The 23,226-nt window shown below is 43.2% G+C and overlaps 1 protein-coding gene across 4 annotated transcripts in view; it reads left to right on the forward strand.

Annotated features, from left to right (window-relative positions):
* The window catches only part of LOC110517286 (signal-induced proliferation-associated 1-like protein 2), a 317,547-nt gene that overhangs the window by 82,242 nt on the left and 212,079 nt on the right, over positions 1 to 23,226 (forward strand). For 3 of the 4 annotated variants that reach the window (XM_036945905.1, XM_036945907.1, XM_036945908.1), the window contains exon 3: positions 20,960 to 22,182. In XM_036945905.1, coding sequence (XP_036801800.1) covers positions 21,343 to 22,182 — 840 coding nt within the window. In that variant the 5' untranslated portion in view covers positions 20,960 to 21,342. The remainder of the gene's footprint in view (positions 1 to 20,959; positions 22,183 to 23,226) is intronic. The other variant, XM_036945906.1, reaches the window with a different exon arrangement.

Raw genomic sequence — 23,226 nt, forward strand, 5'->3', positions numbered from 1 at the left:
TAATATCAGGCCCAGGCTTTAATCAGGCCACGATGTCACTGGATTATTTTAATACCAGATGCCCCTCTGTACCCTGTCGGAGAGATAACAGGGAGAGAAACCGGGAGGGAGGGGCTAGGAGGGAGGGAGGGAGGAAAAACCAACATGGAGGGAGGGAGAGGCTGGGAGAGAGGAAGGGAGGGAGGGAGGGAGGGAGTAGCTGGGAGAGAGGAAGGGAGGAGGAGAGAGAGAGAGAGGGAGGGGCTGGGAGAGAGGGTAGGAGGGACGGAGGAGGGGAGAGAGAGAGAGAGAAAGGGAGGGAGGGGCTGGGAGAGATGGAGGGAGGAAAAACCAACATGGAGGGAGGGAGAGGAAGGGAGGGAGGGAGGGAGGGAGGGAGAGAGGGAGGGAGGGAGAGAGGGAGAGAGGGAGAGAGAAACTAACATGGAGGGAGGGAGGGAGACCTAATTCGTCACTGTAATGAGGTCTCGCTCCTACTTTCCATATCCCCCTCTCTCTCTCTCTCTCTCCCAACGTCATGTTCTCTTGTCTCCTCTGGTAATGGCCTTGCATTACTGTTGCTCCACTAACATAATACCGAGATGTTAGTTTAGCAGACTGCCTCTCCAGTCAGAGAGAACAGTCTACACCAGATCCCCAGAGACCACTCCAGTCAGAGAGAACAGTCTACACCAGATCCCCAGAGACCACTCCAGACAGAGAGAACAGTCTACACCAGATCCCCAGAGACCACTCTAGACAGAGAGAACAGTCTACACCAGATCCCAAGAGACCACTCAAGTCAGAGAGAACAGTCTACACCAGATCCCCAGAGACCACTCCAGACAGAGAGAACAGTCTACACCAGATCCCCAGAGACCACTCCAGACAGAGAGAACAGTCTACACCAGATCCCCAGAGACCACTCCAGTCAGAGCGAACAGTCTACACCAGATCCCCAGAGACCACTCCAGTCAGAGAGAACAGTCTACACCAGATCCCCAGAGACCACTCTAGACAGAGAGAACAGTCTACACCAGATCCCAAGAGACCACTCAAGTCAGAGAGAACAGTCTACACCAGATCCCCAGAGACCACTCCAGACAGAGAGAACAGTCTACACCAGATCCCCAGAGACCACTCCAGACAGAGAGAACAGTCTACACCATATCTAGCTCTGACTTTGCTGATAGCTACTTTATTGAGGTAAAACATACTTACTATGATATGCAGTTGTCCCTCCTAGCGATCTTAAGATGAAGGCGTTAACTGTAAGTGTCTCTGGAGCGTCTGCTAAATGACTCACGTACATGTCTGGGTGAAAGGAATAGAACAGATAAGGTAGGAGGAAGGGGAGGAACAGGGAAGATGGGAGGTGTCTCAGCAGACCACAATACTCTAAGCAGTGGTGGAAAAAGTACCCAATTGTCATACTTGAGTAAAAGTATATATACCTTAATAGAAAGTTACTCAAGTAAAAGTGAAAGTCACCCAGTAAAATACTACTTGAGTAAAATGTGAGGACAGACGCTGGGAGACGAGAAGCAAGTACAGGGAGTGAATATTTAATAAATCACAGACATGAAACAAAACAAGGACGGCGTCTGGACAGGTGGAACAAAACAACATTAATGCTGACACGGGGATGAAACTGAGGAGTAGACAGATATAGGGGAGGCAATTAATAAGTGATGGAGTCCAGGTGAGTCCAATGAAGCCCTGATGTGCGTAACAATGCTCACAGGTGTGCATAATGATGGAGTCAGACATTATTTACAGATAGCCAGGGGCACACTCCAACACTCAGACATTGTTTACAGATGGCCAAGGGCAAACTCCAACACTCAGACATTATTTACAGATAGCCATGGGCACACTCGAACACTCAGACATTATTTACAGATAGCCAAGGGCAAACTCCAACATTCAGACATTATTTACAGATCAGAGGCAGTGGGGATGACCAGGGATGTTCTCTGTTTAGTGAGTCCTCCAGATCAGAGGCAGTAGAGATGACCAGGGATGTTCTCTGTTTAGTGAGTCCTCCAGATCAGAGGCAGTAGGGATGACCAGGGATGTTCTCTGTTTAGTGAGTCCTCCAGATCCGAGGCAGTAGGGATGACCAGGGATGTCCTCTGTTTAGTGAGTCCTCCAGATCAGAGGCAGTAGGGATGACCAGGGATGTTCTCTGTTTAGTGAGTCCTCCAGATCAGAGGCAGTAGGGATGACCAGGGATGTTCTCTGTTTAGTGAGTCCTCCAGATCAGAGGCAGTAGGGATGACAAGGGATGTTCTCTGTTTAGTGAGTCCTCCAGATCAGAGGCAGTAGGGATGACCAGGGATGTTCTCTGTTTAGTGAGTCCTCCAGATCAGAGGCAGTAGAGATGACCAGGGATGTTCTCTGTTTACTGAGTCCTCCAGATCAGAGGCAGTAGGGATGACCAGGGATGTTCTCTGTTTAGTGAGTCCTCCAGATCAGAGGCAGTAGGGATGACCAGGGATGTTCTCTGTTTAGTGAGTCCACCAGATCAGAGGCAGTAGGGATGACCAGGGATGTTCTCTGTTTAGTGAGTCCTCCAGATCAGAGGCAGTAGGGATGACCAGGGATGTTCTCTGTTTAGTGAGTCCTCCAGATCAGAGGCAGTAGAGATGACCAGGGATGTTCTCTGTTTACTGAGTCCTCCAGATCAGAGGCAGTAGGGATGACCAGGGATGTTCTCTGTTTAGTGAGTCCTCCAGATCAGAGGCAGTAGGGATGACCAGGGATGTTCTCTGTTTAGTGAGTCCACCAGATCAGAGGCAGTAGGGATGACCAGGGATGTTCTCTGTTTAGTGAGTCCTCCAGATCAGAGGCAGTAGGGATGACCAGGGATGTTCTCTGTTTAGTGAGTCCTCCAGATCAGAGGCAGTAGAGATGACCAGGGATGTTCTCTGTTTACTGAGTCCTCCAGATCAGAGGCAGTAGGGATGACCAGGGATGTTCTCTGTTTAGTGAGTCCTCCAGATCAGAGGCAGTAGGGATGACCAGGGATGTTCTCTGTTTAGTGAGTCCACCAGATCAGAGGCAGTAGGGATGACCAGGGATGTTCTCTGTTTAGTGAGTCCTCCAGATCAGAGGCAGTAGGGATGATCAGGGATGTTCTCTGTTTAGTGAGTCCTCCAGATCAGAGGCAGTAGGGATGACCAGGGATGTTCTCTGTTTAGTGAGTCCTCCAGATCAGAGGCAGTAGGGATGATCAGGGATGTTCTCTGTTTAGTGAGTCCTCCAGATCAGAGGCAGTAGGGATGACCAGGTGTTATCTTTATAAGTGCATGAATTTCACAATTTTCCTGTCCTGCTAAGCATTCAAAATCTAAGAAGTACTTTGGGTTGTCAAGGAAAAGTACAATATTTTCTTGAGGAATCTGGTGTAAAAGTAAAAGTTAAAGATGTAAAAAAAAATAATAGTAAAGTAAATTACAGATGCCCCAAAAAACGACTTAAGTTGTACTGTAAAGTATTTTTAGTTAAGCACTTTACACCACTGGCTCTAAGGTATTTCATGTCATCTTGTGAAATAAGGGCTCCTCACCCTCCTGTGACTCCGGCTGGGTCAGGGTCAACATGAAGTCAATACATTACAGAGAATCCAGAAAACAGAACTAACACATGATTGTCAGACACAAGGAACTACAGAAAGGAGCTCTTTGTTATTTTGAAGAGCACAGATACAACTTCTACGTCTTTCCCCTCGATCCCCCCCCAGTCTTCTGGCTATGCTGCGGTGGGGTGAGGTGACAGGCTGGTTATATTGTTGTTTTGAAAGAGGGATTCAACCAGCTGATCTGATCTGTTCAATGCGATTGGTCATTTTGTGTTGTATTCTCACTCAGCTGTTAAATCCTCATCACTTGTCCCAGTGTGTTGTCATTGATAGTTATTTGCACAGGTGGTACTTTGTGCTAGCTCTGCTGCTCTGGCCCTGCTCTGGCCCTGCTCTGCTGCTCAGGCCCTGCTCTGGCCCTGCTCTGCTTCTCAGGCCCTGCTCTGGCCCTGCTCTGCTTCTCTAGCCCTGCTCTGCTGCTCTGGCCCTGCTCTGGCCCTGCTCTGCTGCTCTGGCCCTGCTCTGGCCCTGCTCTGCTGCTCTGGCCCTGAGCTGGATACTGGGGCAGTCCGTTGGTAGACTGTCATACTAAACTGGACACTGGGGCAGTCCGTTGGTAGACTGTCATACTAAACTGGATACTGGGGCAGTCCGTTGGTAGATTGTCATACTAAACTGGATACTGGGGCAGTCTGTTTGTAGACTGTTATACTAAACTGGATACTGGGGCAGTCCGTTGGTAGACTGTCTTACTGAACTGGATACTGGGGCAGTCCGTTGGTAGACTGTCATACTAAACTGGACAATGGGGCAGTCCGTTGGTAGACTGTCATACTAAACTGGATACTGGGGCAGTCCGTTGGTAGACTGTCATACTAAACTGGATACTGGGGCAGTCCGTTGGTAGATTGTCATAATAAACTGGATATTGGGGCAGTCCGTTGGTAGACTGTCATACTAAACTGGATACTGGGGCAGTCCGTTTGTAGACTGTCATACTAAACTGGATACTGGGGCAGTCCGTTGGTAGATTGTCATAATAAACTGGATATTGGGGCAGTCCGTTTGTAGACTGTCATACTAAACTGGACACTGAGGCAGTCCGTTGTTAGACTGTCATACTAAACTGGATACTGGGGCAGTCCGTTGGTAGACTGTCATACTAAACTGGGTACTGGGGCAGTCCGTTTGTAGACTGTCATACTAAACTGGATACTGGGGCAGTCCGTTTGTAGACTGTCATACTAAACTGGATACTGGGGCAGTCCGTTGGTAGATTGTCATAATAAACTGGATATTGGGGCAGTCCGTTTGTAGACTGTCATACTAAACTGGACACTGAGGCAGTCCGTTGTTAGACTGTCATACTAAACTGGATACTGGGGCAGTCCGTTAGTAGACTGTCTTACTAAACTGAATACTAGGGCAGTCCGTTGGTAGACTGTCATACTAAACTGAATACTGGGACAGTCCGTTGGTAGACTGTCATACTAAACTGGATACTGGGGCAGTCCGTTTGTAGATTGTCATACTAAACTGGATACTGGGGCAGTCCGTTTGTAGATTGTCTTACTAAACTGGACACTGAGGCAATCCGTTTGTAGATTGTCATACTAAACTGGACACTGGGGCAGTCCGTTGTTAGACTGTCATACTAAACTGGACACTGGGGCAGTCCGTTAGTAGACTGTCATACTAAACTGGATACTGGGGCAGCCCGTTGGTAGACTGTCATACTAAACTGAATACTGGGACAGTCCGTTGGTAGACTGTCATACTAAACTGGATACTGGGGCAGTCCGTTTGTAGATTGTCATACTAAACTGGATACTGGGGCAGTCCGTTTGTAGATTGTCTTACTAAACTGGACACTGAGGCAGTCCGTTTGTAGATTGTCATACTAAACTGGACACTGGGGCAGTCCGTTGTTAGACTGTCATACTAAACTGGACACTGGGGCAGTCCGTTGGTAGACTGTCTTACTAAACTGGATACTGGGGCAGTCCGTTGGTAGATTGTCATACTAAACTGGATACTGGGGCAGTCCGTTGGTAGACTGTCATACTAAACTGGATACTGGGGCAGTCCGTTTGTAGATTGTCATACAGTACAGTCCATTATTACGACGTAGTATGTTCCAAAATTAATATGTAGTACAGTCCACTATTACTATGTAGTACAGTCCACTATTACTATGTAGTACAGTCCACTATTACTATGTAGTACAGTCCACTATTACTATGTAGTACAGTCCACTATTACTATGTAGTACAGTCCACTATTACTATGTAGTACAGTCCACTATTACTATGTAGTACAGTCCACTATTATTATGTAGTACAGTCCACTATTACTATGTAGTACAGTCCACTATTACTATGTAGTACAGTCCACTATTACTATGTAGTACAGTCCACTATTACTATGTAGTACAGTCCACTATTACTATGTAGTACAGTCCACTATTATTATGTAGTACAGTCCACTATTACTATGTAGTACAGTCCACTATTACTATGTAGTACAGTCCACTATTACTATGTAGTACAGTCCACTATTACTATGTAGTACAGTCCACTATTACTATGTAGTACAGTCCACTATTACTATGTAGTACAGTCCACTATTACTATGTAGTACAGTCCACTATTACTATGTAGTACAGTCCACTATTACTATGTAGTACAGTCCACTATTACTATGTAGTACAGTCCACTATTATTATGTAGTACAGTCCACTATTATTATATAGTACAGTCCACTATTACTATGTAGTACAGTCCACTATTACTATGTAGTACAGTCCACTATTACTATGTAGTACAGTCCACTATTACTATGTAGTACAGTCCACTATTACTATGTAGTACAGTCCACTATTACTATGTAGTACAGTCCACTATTACTATGTAGTACAGTCCACTATTACTATGTAGTACAGTCCACTATTACTATGTAGTACAGTCCACTATTACTATGTAGTACAGTCCACTATTACTATGTAGTACAGTCCACTATTACTATGTAGTACAGTCCACTATTACTATGTAGTACAGTCCACTATTATTATGTAGTACAGTCCACTATTACTATGTAGTACAGTCCACTATTATTATGTAGTACAGTCCACTATTACTATGTAGTACAGTCCACTATTACTATGTAGTACAGTCCACTATTACTATGTAGTACAGTCCACTATTACTATGTAGTACAGTCCACTATTACTATGTAGTACAGTCCACTATTACTATGTAGTACAGTCCACTATTACTATGTAGTACAGTCCACTATTACTATGTAGTACAGTCCACTATTACTATGTAGTACAGTCCACTATTAGTATGTAGTACAGTCCACTATTACTATGTAGTACAGTCCACTATTACTATGTAGTACAGTCCACTATTACTATGTAGTACAGTCCACTATTATTATGTAGTACAGTCCACTATTACTATGTAGTACAGTCCACTATTACTATGTAGTACAGTCCACTATTACTATGTAGTACAGTCCACTATTATTATGTAGTACAGTCCACTATTACTATGTAGTACAGTCCACTATTATTATGTAGTACAGTCCACTATTACTATGTAGTACAGTCCACTATTACTATGTAGTACAGTCCACTATTATTATGTAGTACAGTCCACTATTACTATGTAGTACAGTCCACTATTACTATGTAGTACAGTCCACTATTACTATGTAGTACAGTCCACTATTACTATGTAGTACAGTCCACTATTACTATGTAGTACAGTCCACTATTACTATGTAGTACAGTCCACTATTACTATGTAGTACAGTCCACTATTACTATGTAGTACAGTCCACTATTACTATGTAGTACAGTCCACTATTACTATGTAGTACAGTCCACTATTACTATGTAGTACAGTCCACTATTATTATGTAGTACAGTCCACTATTACTATGTAGTACAGTCCACTATTATTATGTAGTACAGTCCACTATTACCATGTAGTACAGTCCACTATTACTATGTAGTACAGTCCACTATTACTATGTAGTACAGTCCACTATTACTATGTAGTACAGTCCACTATTACTATGTAGTACAGTCCACTATTATTATGTAGTACAGTCCACTATTACTATGTAGTACAGTCCACTATTACTATGTAGTACAGTCCACTATTACTATGTAGTACAGTCCACTATTACTATGTAGTACAGTCCACTATTACTATGTAGTACAGTCCACTATTATTATGTAGTACAGTCCACTATTACTATGTAGTACAGTCCACTATTACTATGTAGTACAGTCCACTATTACTATGTAGTACAGTCCACTATTACTATGTAGTACAGTCCACTATTACTATGTAGTACAGTCCACTATTATTATGTAGTACAGTCCACTATTACTATGTAGTACAGTCCACTATTACTATGTAGTACAGTCCACTATTACTATGTAGTACAGTCCACTATTATTATGTAGTACAGTCCACTATTACTATGTAGTACAGTCCACTATTATTATGTAGTACAGTCCACTATTACTATGTAGTACAGTCCACTATTACTATGTAGTACAGTCCACTATTACTATGTAGTACAGTCCACTATTACTATGTAGTACAGTCCACTATTACTATGTAGTACAGTCCACTATTACTATGTAGTACAGTCCACTATTACTATGTAGTACAGTCCACTATTACTATGTAGTACAGTCCACTATTACTATGTAGTACAGTCCACTATTACTATGTAGTACAGTCCACTATTAGTATGTAGTACAGTCCACTATTACTATGTAGTACAGTCCACTATTACTATGTAGTACAGTCCACTATTACTATGTAGTACAGTCCACTATTATTATGTAGTACAGTCCACTATTACTATGTAGTACAGTCCACTATTACTATGTAGTACAGTCCACTATTACTATGTAGTACAGTCCACTATTATTATGTAGTACAGTCCACTATTACTATGTAGTACAGTCCACTATTATTATGTAGTACAGTCCACTATTACTATGTAGTACAGTCCACTATTACTATGTAGTACAGTCCACTATTATTATGTAGTACAGTCCACTATTACTATGTAGTACAGTCCACTATTACTATGTAGTACAGTCCACTATTACTATGTAGTACAGTCCACTATTATTATGTAGTACAGTCCACTATTACTATGTAGTACAGTCCACTATTATTATGTAGTACAGTCCACTATTACTATGTAGTACAGTCCACTATTATTATGTAGTACAGTCCACTATTACTATGTAGTACAGTCCACTATTACTATGTAGTACAGTCCACTATTACTATGTAGTACAGTCCACTATTACTATGTAGTACAGTCCACTATTATTATGTAGTACAGTCCACTATTACTATGTAGTACAGTCCACTATTACTATGTAGTACAGTCCACTATTACTATGTAGTACAGTCCACTATTACTATGTAGTACAGTCCACTATTACTATGTAGTACAGTCCACTATTATTATGTAGTACAGTCCACTATTACTATGTAGTACAGTCCACTATTATTATGTAGTACAGTCCACTATTACTATGTAGTACAGTCCACTATTACTATGTAGTACAGTCCACTATTACTATGTAGTACAGTCCACTATTACTATGTAGTACAGTCCACTATTACTATGTAGTACAGTCCACTATTATTATGTAGTACAGTCCACTATTACTATGTAGTACAGTCCACTATTATTATGTAGTACAGTCCACTATTATTATGTAGTACAGTCCACTATTATTATGTAGTACAGTCCACTATTATTATGTAGTACAGTCCACTATTACTATGTAGTACAGTCCACTATTATTATGTAGTACAGTCCACTATTATTATGTAGTACAGTCCACTATTATTATGTAGTACAGTCCACTATTACTATGTAGTGCAGTCCACTATTACTATGTAGTACAGTCCACTATTACTATGTAGTACAGTCCACTATTATTATGTAGTACAGTCCACTATTACTATGTAGTACAGTCCACTATTACTATGTAGTACAGTCCACTATTATTATGTAGTACAGTCCACTATTATTATGTAGTACAGTCCACTATTATTATGTAGTACAGTCCACTATTATTATGTAGTACAGTCCACTATTACTATGTAGTACAGTCCACTATTATTATGTAGTACAGTCCACTATTATTATGTAGTACAGTCCACTATTACTATGTAGTACAGTCCACTATTACTATGTAGTACAGTCCACTATTATTATGTAGTACAGTCCACTATTATTATGTAGTACAGTCCACTATTACTATGTAGTACAGTCCACTATTACTATGTAGTACAGTCCACTATTACTATGTAGTACAGTCCACTATTATTATGTAGTACAGTCCACTATTATTATGTAGTACAGTCCACTATTACTATGTAGTACAGTCCACTATTACTATGTAGTACAGTCCACTATTACTATGTAGTACAGTCCACTATTATTATGTAGTACAGTCCACTATTACTATGTAGTACAGTCCACTATTATTATGTAGTACAGTCCACTATTATTATGTAGTACAGTCCACTATTATTATGTAGTACAGTCCATTATGACTATGTAGTACAGTCCACTATTATTATGTAGTACAGTCCACTATTATTATGTAGTACAGTCCACTATTACTATGTAGTACAGTCCACTATTACTATGTAGTACAGTCCACTATTACTATGTAGTACAGTCCACTATTATTATGTAGTACAGTCCACTATTACTATGTAGTACAGTCCACTATTACTATGTAGTACAGTCCACTATTACTATGTAGTACAGTCCACTATTATTATGTAGTACAGTCCACTATTACTATGTAGTACAGTCCACTATTATTATGTAGTACAGTCCACTATTATTATGTAGTACAGTCCACTATTATTATGTAGTACAGTCCATTATGACTATGTAGTACAGTCCACTATTATTATGTAGTACAGTCCACTATTATTATGTAGTACAGTCCACTATTACTATGTAGTACAGTCCACTATTACTATGTAGTACAGTCCACTATTACTATGTAGTACAGTCCACTATTACTATGTAGTACAGTCCACTATTATTATGTAGTACAGTCCATTATGACTATGTAGTACAGTCCACTATTATTATGTAGTACAGTCCACTATTATTATGTAGTACAGTCCACTATTATTATGTAGTACAGTCCACTATTATTATGTAGTACAGTCCACTATTACTATGTAGTACAGTCCACTATTACTATGTAGTACAGTCCACTATTATTATGTAGTACAGTCCACTATTACTATGTAGTACAGTCCACTATTACTATGTAGTACAGTCCACTATTATTATGTAGTACAGTCCACTATTACTATGTAGTACAGTCCACTATTAGTATGTAGTACAGTCCACTATTATTATGTAGTACAGTCCACTATTATTATGTAGTACAGTCCACTATTACTATGTAGTACAGTCCACTATTATTATGTAGTACAGTCCACTATTATTATGTAGTACAGTCCACTATTACTATGTAGTACAGTCCACTATTATTATGTAGTACAGTCCACTATTATTATGTAGTACAGTCCACTATTACTATGTAGTACAGTCCACTATTACTATGTAGTACAGTCCACTATTATTATGTAGTACAGTCCACTATTATTATGTAGTACAGTCCACTATTACTATGTAGTACAGTCCACTATTATTATGTAGTACAGTCCACTATTATTATGTAGTACAGTCCATTATGACTATGTAATACAGTCTATTAATACTATGTAGTACGGTATATTAATACAATGTTGTACGGTCTATTAATACTATGTAGTGCGGTCTATTAATACTATGTAGTACAGTCCACTATTACTATGTAGTACGGTCTATTAATACTATGTAGTACAGTCCACTATTACTATGTAGTACGGTCTATTAATACTATGTAGTACAGTCCACTATTACTATGTAGTACGATCTATTAATACTATGTAGTACAGTCCACTATTACTATGTAGTACGGTCTATTAATACTATGTAGTACAGTCCACTGATGAGACTGTAACTATCAATTGAATGACATGAAATTGGGGAGAAAAACTAAAAATAAAAATTAGATTATGATACATGTAGACTACTCTGTCTAGGGACACCTCCAGGTAGACTACTCTGTCTAGGGACACCTGCAGGTAGACTATTCTGTCTAGGGACACCTGCAGGTAGGCTACTCTGTCTAGGGACACCTGTAGGTAGACTACTCTGTCTAGGGGCACCTGCAGGTAGGCTACTCTGTCTAGGGACACCTGCAGGTAGACTATTCTGTCTAGGGACACCTGCAGGTAGGCTACTCTGTCTAGGGACACCTGTAGGTAGACTACTCTGCCTAGGGACACCTGCAGGTAGATTACTCTGTCTAGGGACACCTGCAGGTAGGCTACTGTCTAGGGACAACTGCAGGTAGACTACTCTGTCTAGGGACACCTGCATGTAGACTACTCTGTCTAGGGACACCTGCAGGTAGACTGCTCCATTTAGGGACACCTGTAGGTAGACTACTCTGTCTAGCGACACCTGTAGGTAGACTACTCTGTCTAGGGACACCTGCTGGTAGACTACTCTGTCTAGGGGTACCTGCAGGTAGGCTACTCTGTCTCGGGCCACCTGCAGGTAAACTACTCTGTCTAGGGGCACCTGCAGGTAGGCTACTCTGTCTAGAGACATTGAGACCAACAGGACAGACTGAGACAAAGAGGTTATGTCATCCTTTTCAGCCTAACAGGGCAAACAGAGACAAACAGAGTCCAAGAGTATGGGAATCAGACAATCAGAGACCAAGAGTATGGGAATCAGACAAACAGAGACCAATAGTATGGGAATCAGACAAACAGAGACCAAGAGTATGGGAATCATACAATCAGAGACCAAGAGTATGGGAATCAGACAAACAGAGACCAAGAGTATGGGAATCAGACAAACAGAGAGCACGAGTATGGGAATCAGACAATCAGAGACCAAGAGTATGGGAATCAGACAAACAGAGACCAAGAGTATGGGAATCAGACAAACAGAGACCAAGAGTATGGGAATCAGACAATCAGAGACCAAGAGTATGGGAATCAGACAAACAGAGACCAAGAGTATGGGAATCAGACAAACAGAGACCAAGAGTATGGGAATCAGACAATCAGAGACCAAGAGTATGGGAATCAGACAAACAGAGACCAAGAGTATGGGAATCAGACAAACAGAGACCAAGAGTATGGGAATCAGACAAACAGAGACCAAACACAGGACAAACAGAGACCAAACAGAGACCAAGAGTTTGGGAATCAGACAAACATACATGTTTAATTTATTTTTTATTGGCCCGATAGTTGCATCATTGAAAGCACAAACTGTATTTTTATATTTAAACGTTAGAAACAAGCATGAACCACCATGATGCCCCACAGCACTACGAAATCCCCCAGACGGTTCACCAGCCCCCATAACATGCTCCCCTTTTGGTTATTGATCTATCTTATAGGGGTTGGTTCTGTCTCAACTCCCCTGTCTGATGATACATCTTGAGCTGTTGAGAGAAACCTCCTCAACCATGGAAACAGCATCACACAGCAACACACGATGTGATTATTCTGATTTTAAGGACGATCACAACATTAATGTTGGACAACTTGACCACAGTTAGCTCAGCCTAATATGATGTTAAGTTACCATATGATGAAGATAATGTCAGGGTGACTGAGTTTCCTCCCTCCTCTGCCTCCATATTAGTCTCATCTCCTCCTCTCCTCGCTCTTACTCTCCTCCTCTCCCTCCCCTCTGCCTCCCTCTTACTCTCATCATCTCCTCCTCTGCCTCCCCTCTGCCTCCCTCTTACTCTCCTCCTCTCCTCCTCTGCCTCCCCTCTGCCTCCCAAACCCTCCTCCTTTCTTTCCCCTCTCCTCCTCTCCCCAGACACAAGTCCAGCTGTGTTTGTCTGCCTTTGTAGTCTACTGTTAACACAGGATAAACAGAAATATGAGCCACATCGAGATGATCAAACAGCCAGACAGACACACAGTCTCAAATGATCTGATTGTATATATATATATATACTGTAGGTAGATATATATATACAGTGCCTTGCGAAAGTATTCGGCCCCCTTGAACTTTGCGACCTTTTGCCACATTTCAGGCTTCAAACATAAAGATATAAAACTGTATTTTTTTGTAAAGAATCAACAACAAGTGGGACACAATCATGAAGTGGAACGACATTTATTGGATATTTCAAACTTTTTTAACAAATCAAAAACTGAAAAATTGGGCATGCAAAATTATTCAGCCCCTTTACTTTCAGTGCAGCAAACTCTCTCCAGAAGTTCAGTGAGGATCTCTGAATGATCCAATGTTGACCTAAATGACTAATGATGATAAATACAATCCACCTGTGTGTAATCAAGTCTCCGTATAAATGCACCTGCACTGTGATAGTCTCAGAGGTCCGTTAAAAGCGCAGAGAGCATCATGAAGAACAAGGAACATGGCCAAGTCAAGAATGGCCAAGTCAAAGTCCAGACCTGAATCCAATCGAGAATCTGTGGAAAGAACTGAAAACTGCTGTTCACAAATGCTCTCCATCCAACCTCACTGTTCTCGAGCTGTTTTGCAAGGAGGAATGGGAAAAAATGTCAGTCTCTCGATGTGCAAAACTGCTGTAATCGCAGCAAAAGGTGGCGCTACAAAGTATTAACTTAAGGGGGCTGAATAATTTTGCACGCCCAATTTTTCAGTTTTTGATTTGTTAAAAAAGTTGGAAATATCCAATAAATGTCGTTCCACTTCATGATTGTGTCCCACTTGTTGTTGATTCTTCACAAAAAAATACAGTTTGATATCTTTATGTTTGAAGCCTGAAATGTGGCAAAAGGTCGCAAAGTTCAAGGGGGCCGAATACTTTCGCAAGGCACTGTATATATATATATATATATATATATATATATATATATATATATATATACTGGCTAAAGGCATATGTTCAGGCCATATACAAGTCAAGTAGAGAACAGACAATCCTAGCACTGACCTGAATACACGGGTTCTGACCCAAATGCCATTCTATTCCCTACATAGTGCACTACTTTTTACAATGGCTCATGTGGAGAAGTGCACTATGTAGGGAATAGGGTGCCATATGGGAGGTACACATTCTTCAGTATGATATGAGGAGGTGCCTAAAGGTAGTAAATACAGTACCAGTCAAAGTTTGGACACACCTACTCATTCAAGGGTTTTTCTTATTTTGGACTATTTTCTACATTTTAGAGAAGTGAAGACATCAAAACTATGAAACAAGTAGTAACCAAAAGTTTTAAACAAATCAAAATATATTTTATATTTGAGATTCTTCAAAGTAGACACCCTTTGACTTGATGACAGCTTTGCACCAGCTTGGCATTCTGTCAACCAGCTTCACCTGGAATGCTTTTCCAACAGTCTTGAAAGAGTTCCCACATATGCTGAGCACTTGTTGGCTGCGTTTCTGTGGTTCAACTCATCCCAAACTTTCTCAATTGCGTTGAGGTCGGGTGATTGGCCAGGTCATCTGATGCAGCACTCCATCACTCTCCTTCTTGGTCAAATAGCCCTTACACATCCTGGAGGTGTGCTGGGTCTTGTCCTGTTTGGAAACAAATGATAGTCCCACTAAGCCCAAACCAGATGGGATGGCGTATTGCTGTATTGCTGCTGGTTCAGTGTGCCTTAAATCTTTTTTCTTCATTTTTTCTTCTTCTACCCAATTGGTACATAGACATAGTAGCCAACCTGCAGGTGCCCCTAGACATAGTAGCCAACCTGCAGGTGCCCCTAGACATAGTAGCCTACCTGCAGGTGTCCCTAGACGGAGTAGCCTACCTGCAGGTGTCCCTAGACGGAGTAGTCTACCTGCATTTGTCCCTATTCCCTGTGGAATAGAGTTCCATGTGGTCATGGCTCTATGTAGTACTGTGGAATAGAGTTCCCTGTAGTCATGGCTCTATGTAGTACTGTGGAATAGAGTTCCATGTAGTCATGGCTCTATGTAGTACTGTGCGCCTATCATAGTCTGTTCTGCAGTTGGTGCATGGGGGGAACATACAAATCTATGGACATAGCCTAATTTGGTCTGTCAAACAGATAGGTCTTATTTGTTAAATAGGAAGAAATAGGCTCTAACACAAAGCCCCCTGGTTGTTACTCTAATCAGGGGTGAAAGTAGATGTCTTCCCGGTACTGAACCTCCCACGCACCTGCACCAACAAAAATGTATGTGCCCTTGATGTTCTTCCGCCTTAGGCGAGACAAAAAATGTCCACCCCCTACTATCCCTGCTAAACTAGAATAGGCTAGTGTACAGCAGGGGTCGTCAATAGGTTTGGCCCCAGGACAATTTTTTCTCTGCTAAGAGTCGGCAGAACAGAACATAATAACGGCAAATTAAACACCATTTTTTAGAGGAGGCATCTGGAGAGGCGCGCTGGGCATGGACAAGCCAAATATTTTGCGCCCTCGGCTTTGGCAAAGCATCATGGGGCGGCATCAGCCCTCACCTATGTAAATAGCCTTCATGCCACTGGGTGAGATAAGTAATCATTGTTTTTGGGCAGAATAGTGTGAGGTGTTAAGTGTTGTTGAAGGTGCATCCTGGTAGGTTCAGCTCAGAAGATGCCTCCCTGGTCAAACTGCAGCACTAGGTGGTAGGTTCAGCTCAGAAGATGCCTCCCTGGTCAAACTGCAGCACTAGGTGGTAGGTTCAGCTCAGAAGATGCCTCCCTGGTCAAACTGCAGCACTAGGTGGTAGGTTCAGCTCAGAAGATGCCTCCCTGGTCAAACTGCAGCACTAGGTGGTAGGTTCAGCTCAGAAGATGCCTCCCTGGTCAAACTGCAGCACTAGGTGATAGGTTCAGCTCAGAACATGCCTCCCTGGTCAAAGTGCAGCACTAGGTGGCTGCCTAATCCTTATAGTATTAATTCAATAGCATCTCTGTAGGTTTAGTCATAAAGATTTGTCATAAAATATATGACCTTTTATTGTGGCATAAACACAACCAGTCATGATGTTTTCATCTGATTGTCAAACAAACCTTTCAAAGGGCTCCTTACTAGGCTACGCGCTCAAGTTCATCCACTCACAACATATTTCATCCTCTAAACAGTGGTGATTGGAAAGAGAGATCTGTTACACAAAACATCAAAAAGTGAAATAACATTTGCCGATTGTCATAAGAATGAATGCCTCCATTGCTGTCCGCACGCCTCGGCCACTGATTTCTGCCTTGGCAACATGTCAGTGTTCTCGTATAACCACACCACATTTTGGAGCGTAGGCTATGCCACCCGTTCCATGGCTATGCCACCATTCCATGGCTATGCCACCCGTTCCATGGCTATGCCACCTATTCTATGGCTATGCCACCCATTCTATGGCTATGCCACCCGATCCATGGCTATGCCACCATTCCATGGCTATGCCACCCGTTCCATGGCTATGCCACCATTCCATGGCTATGCCACCATTCCATGGCTATGCCACCCGTTCCATGGCTATGCCACCCATTCCATGGCTATGCCACCCGTTCCATGGCTATGCCACCTATTCTATGGCTATGCCACCCGTTCCATGGCTATGCCACCCGTTCCATGGCTATGCCACCTATTCTATGGCTATGCCACCCATTTTATGGTTATGCCAACCATTCTATGGCTATGCCACCCGTTCCATGGCTATGACACCCATTCTATGGCTATGCCACCCATTCTATGGCTATGCCACCCACCCCGTGGCTATGCCACCATTCCATGGCTATGCCACCCGTTCCATGGCTATGCCACCTATTCTATGGCTATGCCACCCATTTTATGGTTATGCCACCCATTCTATGGCTATGCCACCCGTTCCATGGCTATGACACCCATTCTATGGCTATGCCACCCATTCTATGGCTATGCCACCCGTTCCATGGCTATGCCACCCGTTCCATGGCTATGCCACCCATTCCATGGCTATGCCACCATTCCATGGCTATGCCACCGTTCCATGGCTATGCCACCCATTCCATGGCTATGCCACCCATTCCATGGCTATGCCACCCACTCCATGGCTATACCACCCATTCCATGGCTATGCCACCCACTCCATGGCTATGCTACCCGTTCCATGGTAATAGCCTACAGTTCTCTTGACATTTTGTTTTTAATTATTATTATTATCACTATTGATTTTACCGGTACACCGTACCCTCACTATTTATTTTACCGGTACACCGTACCCTCACTATTTATTTTACCGGTACACCGTACCCCCACTATTTATTTTACCGGTACACCGTACCCTCACTATTTATTTTACCGGTACACCGTACCCCCACTATTTATTTTACCGGTACACCGTACCCTCACTATTTATTTTACCGGTACACCATACCCTCACTATTTATTTTACCGGTACATCGACACCTCACTATTTATTTTACCGGTACATCGTACCTCCACTATTTATTTTACCGGTACATCGTACCCTCACTATTTATTTTACCGGTACATCGTACCCTCACTATTTATTTTACCGGTACATCTACACCTCACTATTTATTTTACCGGTACACCCTACCTCCACTATTTATTTTACCGGTACATCGTACCTCCACTATTTATTTTACCGGTACATCGTACCCTCACTATTTATTTTACCGGTACATCGACACCTCACTATTTATTTTACCGGTACACCCTACTTCCACTATTTATTTTACCGGTACACCCTACCTCCACTATTTATTTTACCGGTACACCGTACCCCCACTATTTATTTTACCAGGACACCGTACCCCCACTATTTATTTTACCAGGACACCGTACCCCCACTATTTATTTTACCGGTACATCGTACCTTTTGGGGGAAGAAACCTCTGACTCGCCTCCTGAACTGCCACCGTAGGCCTACATAGCACAGTCATTGGTTTAGCAGCACTGCCATTGGTTAAGCAGCACAGCCATTGGTTAAGCAGCACAGCCATTGGTTAAGCAGCACAGCCATTGGTTAAGCAGCACAGCCATTGGTTAAGCAGCACAGCCATTGGTTAAGCAGCACAGCCATTGGTTAAGCAGCACAGCCATTGGTTAAGCAGCACAGCCATTGGTTTAGCAGCACAGCCATTGGTTAAGCAGCACAGCCATTGGTTAAGCAGCACAGCCATTGGTTAAGCAGCACAGCCATTGGTTAAACAGCACAGCCATTGGTTAAGCAGCACACAATTATTTTTTTGATCAGGAAGAGCAGAGCAGTTGGGGGCTCAGGGTTGGAACATTCATCGCAGTGTGTAATGCACCCTTGTTGTATTTACAACATCAGCAGCTATCTTGCAAATCTAACTTTGTTCTGTGCTTCTCCCAGCATGCACTTCGTATGGATCATTTGATTGAGACCACACAAAATAGGCTATAGGTGCAATTAATATTACTCACCCAGCAGAGAATCAGAGATGATAGCACACATCGAGATCAAATCAAAGACACATATTAAGCAGATGTTATTGCAGATGTAGCGAAATCCTTGTGTTCCTAGCTCCAACAGTAATATCTAACTAAATGCTTTTGTTCCTAGCTCCAACAGTAATATCTAACTCATCGTCTCCTGAGTGGGAAAAGGCGTTGTCGTGCCCTCTTTACAAATGTCTTGGTTTTTTTGGACCATGATAGTTTGTTGGTGATGTAGACACCAAGGAACTTTAAACTCTGTGAATGGGGGCTTGTTCGGCCCTCCTATTTCTGTAGTCCACGATCATCTCCTTTGTTTTGATCACGTTGAGGGAGAGGTTGTTGTCCTGGCACCACACGGCCAGGTCTCTGACCTCCTCCCTATAGGCTGTCTCATCGTTGTCGTGACAAACTTAAATGATGGTGTTGGAGTCGTGCTTGTCCATGCAGTCGTGGGTGAACAGGGAGTACAGGAGGGGACTAAGAACGCACCCCTGAGGGGATAAGCAGGAATCAGAAGGATATTTGCCAAGTGGAGGGCGAGGGAGAGCTTTGTGTTCATCTCTGTGTGTAGAGTAGAGGTGGTCTAGAGTTTTTTTCCCTCTGGTTGAACATGTGACACGCTGGTAGAAATTAGGTCAAAATAATGTAAGTTTGCCTGCAATAAAGTCCCCGGCCACTAGGAGCGCCGCTTCTGTATGAGCATTTTCTTGTTTGGTTATGGCCTTACTTAACTAGTTGAGTGCGGTCTTAGTGCCAGTATTGGTTTGTGGTGGTAAATAGCAGATCTACCCATTATGACTGCATGGTCTTGTCTTAGTAGCAAACTATCTCTGTTCTGTTCTCCTCTCTATACTATCTCTGTTCTGTTCTCCTCCCTGTACTATCTCTGTTCTGTTCTCCTCTCTATACTATCTCTGTTCTGTTCTCCTCCCTGTACTATCTCTGTTCTGTTTTCCTCCCTGTACTATCTTTGTTCTGTTTTCCTCCCTATACTATCTCTGTTCTGTTCTCCTCCCTGTACTATCTCTGTTCTGTTCTCCTCCCTGTACTATCTCTGTTCTGTTTTCCTCCCTATACCATCTCTGTTCTGTTCTCCTCCCTATTCTATCTCTGTTCTGTTCTCCTCTTTATACCAAATCTCTTCTGTTCTCCTCCCTATTCAATCTCTGTTCTGTTCTCCTCTTTATACCAAATCTCTTCTGTTCTCCTCCCTATTCTATCTCTGTTATGTTTTCCCCCCTATTCTATCTCTGTTCTGTTTTCCCCCCTATTCTATCTCTGTTCTGTTCTCCTCCCTATTCTATCTCTGTTCTGTTTTCCCCCCTATTCTATCTCTGTTCTGTTCTCCTCCCTATACTGTCTCTGTTCTGTTTTCCTCCCTGTACTATCTCTCTTCTGTTCTCCTCCCTATTCTATCTCTGTTCTGTTCCCTTCCCTATAATATCTCTGTTCTGTTCTCTTCCCTATACTATCTCTGTTCTGTTTTCCTCCCTGCACTGTCTCTGTTCTGTTTTCCTCCCTCTACTATCTTTGTTCTGTTCTCCTCCCTATACTATCTCTGTTCTGTTCTCCTCCCTATACTATCTCTGTTCTGTTTTCCTCCCTATACCATCTCTGTTCTGTTCTCCTCTCTATACTATCTCTGTTCTGTTCTCTTCACTATACTATCTCTGTTCTGTTCTCCTCCCTGTACTATCTCTGTTCTGTTTTCCTCCCTGTACTATCTCTGTTCTGTTCTCCCTATACTAACTCTGTTTCACTGTTCTGTTCTCCCCATGTAGCCATCCTCAGAGTTCCCTTGTTTTCTCACTGTGCTGCAGTGTTAACATTCTCTAACATTCTTGTTCTTCTTCTGCCTTTGTCTTCAACCAGCAGATCACATCCAGCTCCTTCAGCTGTCCTCCTGAATTAGCCGAGGCTTCGTGAACTAAGATTAATACACACTCTGAACACACTCAGCTCGGATACCCAGAGAGGAACAAGGCACTGTGAAGAGGAAAATACTGCTTTGCCTTTGACGAACTCACAGTGAAAGGAGAAAAAGGACGGAAAATTACTTTTAATCAACGCTTATTAGTGGTTGGTCCCTGGACATCCAGATGCCTTGTGTCCATTGTCACACCAGCGTGCGAGATCGACCCCTAGACTCCTTGACCCAGGAAAACAACCTTCTCCTCAGCAGCCTCCTCCCATGTCTGAGTCTCACCATGTAATGCAGACAGAGAGGGGAGTTGAGAATCTGTCTGCTACAGGATATGAGTGGTGATCACTCTGCCACAGACGACGAGACCTGCCTGCAGGGAGGAGGAGGTGCAGGGGAGGAGCAGCAGAGAGCCATGCAGCCTCAGTCTGAGGAACTCTTGACCAGGAAACTAAAGGCCCTGAACGGCAGCATGGGGCCCCCAGCCCAGGGGACACAGCAGGGCAACAAGCCTGATGGTGGTGGTGGTGGGGGGAAGACCAATGGGACAGGGGAGACAGGGGGGACAGGGACCACAGCCATGCCCAAGATGGGTATCCGAGCCTGGGCTACAGACTGGCCTCCCGCCCCCCGGAGGGATATCTGTGATGGAGGATGCCAAAACTCCCCCAAATACGAGAGCATCGTCACGGCGTTCCATAACGACCAGCAGCCTCTCGAACAATCAGGAGCGGCGATACAGTCACATGACCAGCCCCCTATAGACTCTGACTACAGTGAAACTGTTGAGTCGGGAGAGGATCCCAGGTACAGTCTGTCCGACCTATTAGGACGCTCCCCTTTAAAGGGGGCGGGGCTCCATCCCATCCGCCAACGTTCCAACAGTGACGTCACCATCAGTGATATCGACAGCGAGGACATTATAATGGACGGTACTGCAGTGAACCCCAACACCGGCGCAGCTCTCCACCGGGAGTACGGCAGCACCTCCTCTATCGACCGGCAGGGCCTGAGCGGGGACGGGTTCCATACGCTGCTACGGGGTTACCGTATCGACACCTTAGACCACACCCTCCACACCCTGACACACCCACATAACTCCATGCCCCGCCCACTGCTGGGCTTACCTGAGCTGCTGCAGCGCTATGATACCTCCCTCTCTCCCAGCCTGCAGGTAACTACTGGCTTTATATTCTCTCTCTCTGTCTCTTTCTCTCTCTCTCTCTGTCTCTTTCTCTCTCTCTGTCTGTCTGTCTGTCTGTCTCTCCTTCTCCATCTCTCTCCCTATCTCTCTCTCTTTCTCTCTCTCTCTATCTCTCTCTCTGTCTCTCTCCCTCTCTCTTTCTCTGTCTGTCTGTCTGTCTCTCTCGCTCTCTCTCTCTCTCCTCCATCTCTCTCTCTCTCTCTCTCTCTCTCTCTCTCTCCTCCGTCTCTCTCTCTCTCTCTCTCTCTCTCTCTCTCTCTCTCTCCATCTCTCTCTCTCTCTCTCACTCTCTCCTTCTCCATCTCTCTCTCTCTGTCTCTCTCCCTCTATTTCTCTCTATCTCTCTTTCTTTTCGCTCTCTTGCTCTCTCTCTATCTCTCAATCTCAAAATTAGATTTTAAAGTGTTTATTGGCATGGGAAACATTGCCAAAGCAAGTGAGGTAGATAATAAACAAAAGTGTAATAAACAATAAAAATGAACGGTAAACATTACACTCACAAAAGTTTCAAAAGAATCATGACATTTCAAATGTCAAATTATGTCTATATAATTTGTAATTCTATTTATTAAAGATCCCCATGTCACGTTCTGACCATCGTTCGTGTGTGTTTTCCTTGTTTTAGTGTTGGTCAGGACGTGAGCTGGGTGGGCATTCTATGTTGTGTGTCTGGTTTGTCTATTTCTATGTTTGGGCTGATATGGTTCTCAATCAGAGGCAGGTGTTAGTCATTGTCTCTGATTGGGAACCATATTTAGGTAGCCTGTTTGGTGTTGGGGTTTGTTGGGTGATTGTTCCTGTCTCTGTGTTTGTTTGCACCAGATAGGCTGTATAGGTTTTCACGTTACGTTTGTTGTTTTTGTATCGTTCGTGTTTTCTTCTTTATTAAATATGTATCAAGAATACCACGCTGCATTTTGGTCCGACTCTCCTTCACCTAAAGAAAACCGTTACAGAATCACCCACCACAACAGGACCAAGCGGCGTGGTGACGGGCAACAGCAGAGAAAAGAG

This window comes from Oncorhynchus mykiss, chromosome 16 (assembly GCF_013265735.2).
Source record: "Oncorhynchus mykiss isolate Arlee chromosome 16, USDA_OmykA_1.1, whole genome shotgun sequence".
In the NCBI taxonomy this organism is placed as follows: domain Eukaryota; kingdom Metazoa; phylum Chordata; class Actinopteri; order Salmoniformes; family Salmonidae; genus Oncorhynchus; species Oncorhynchus mykiss.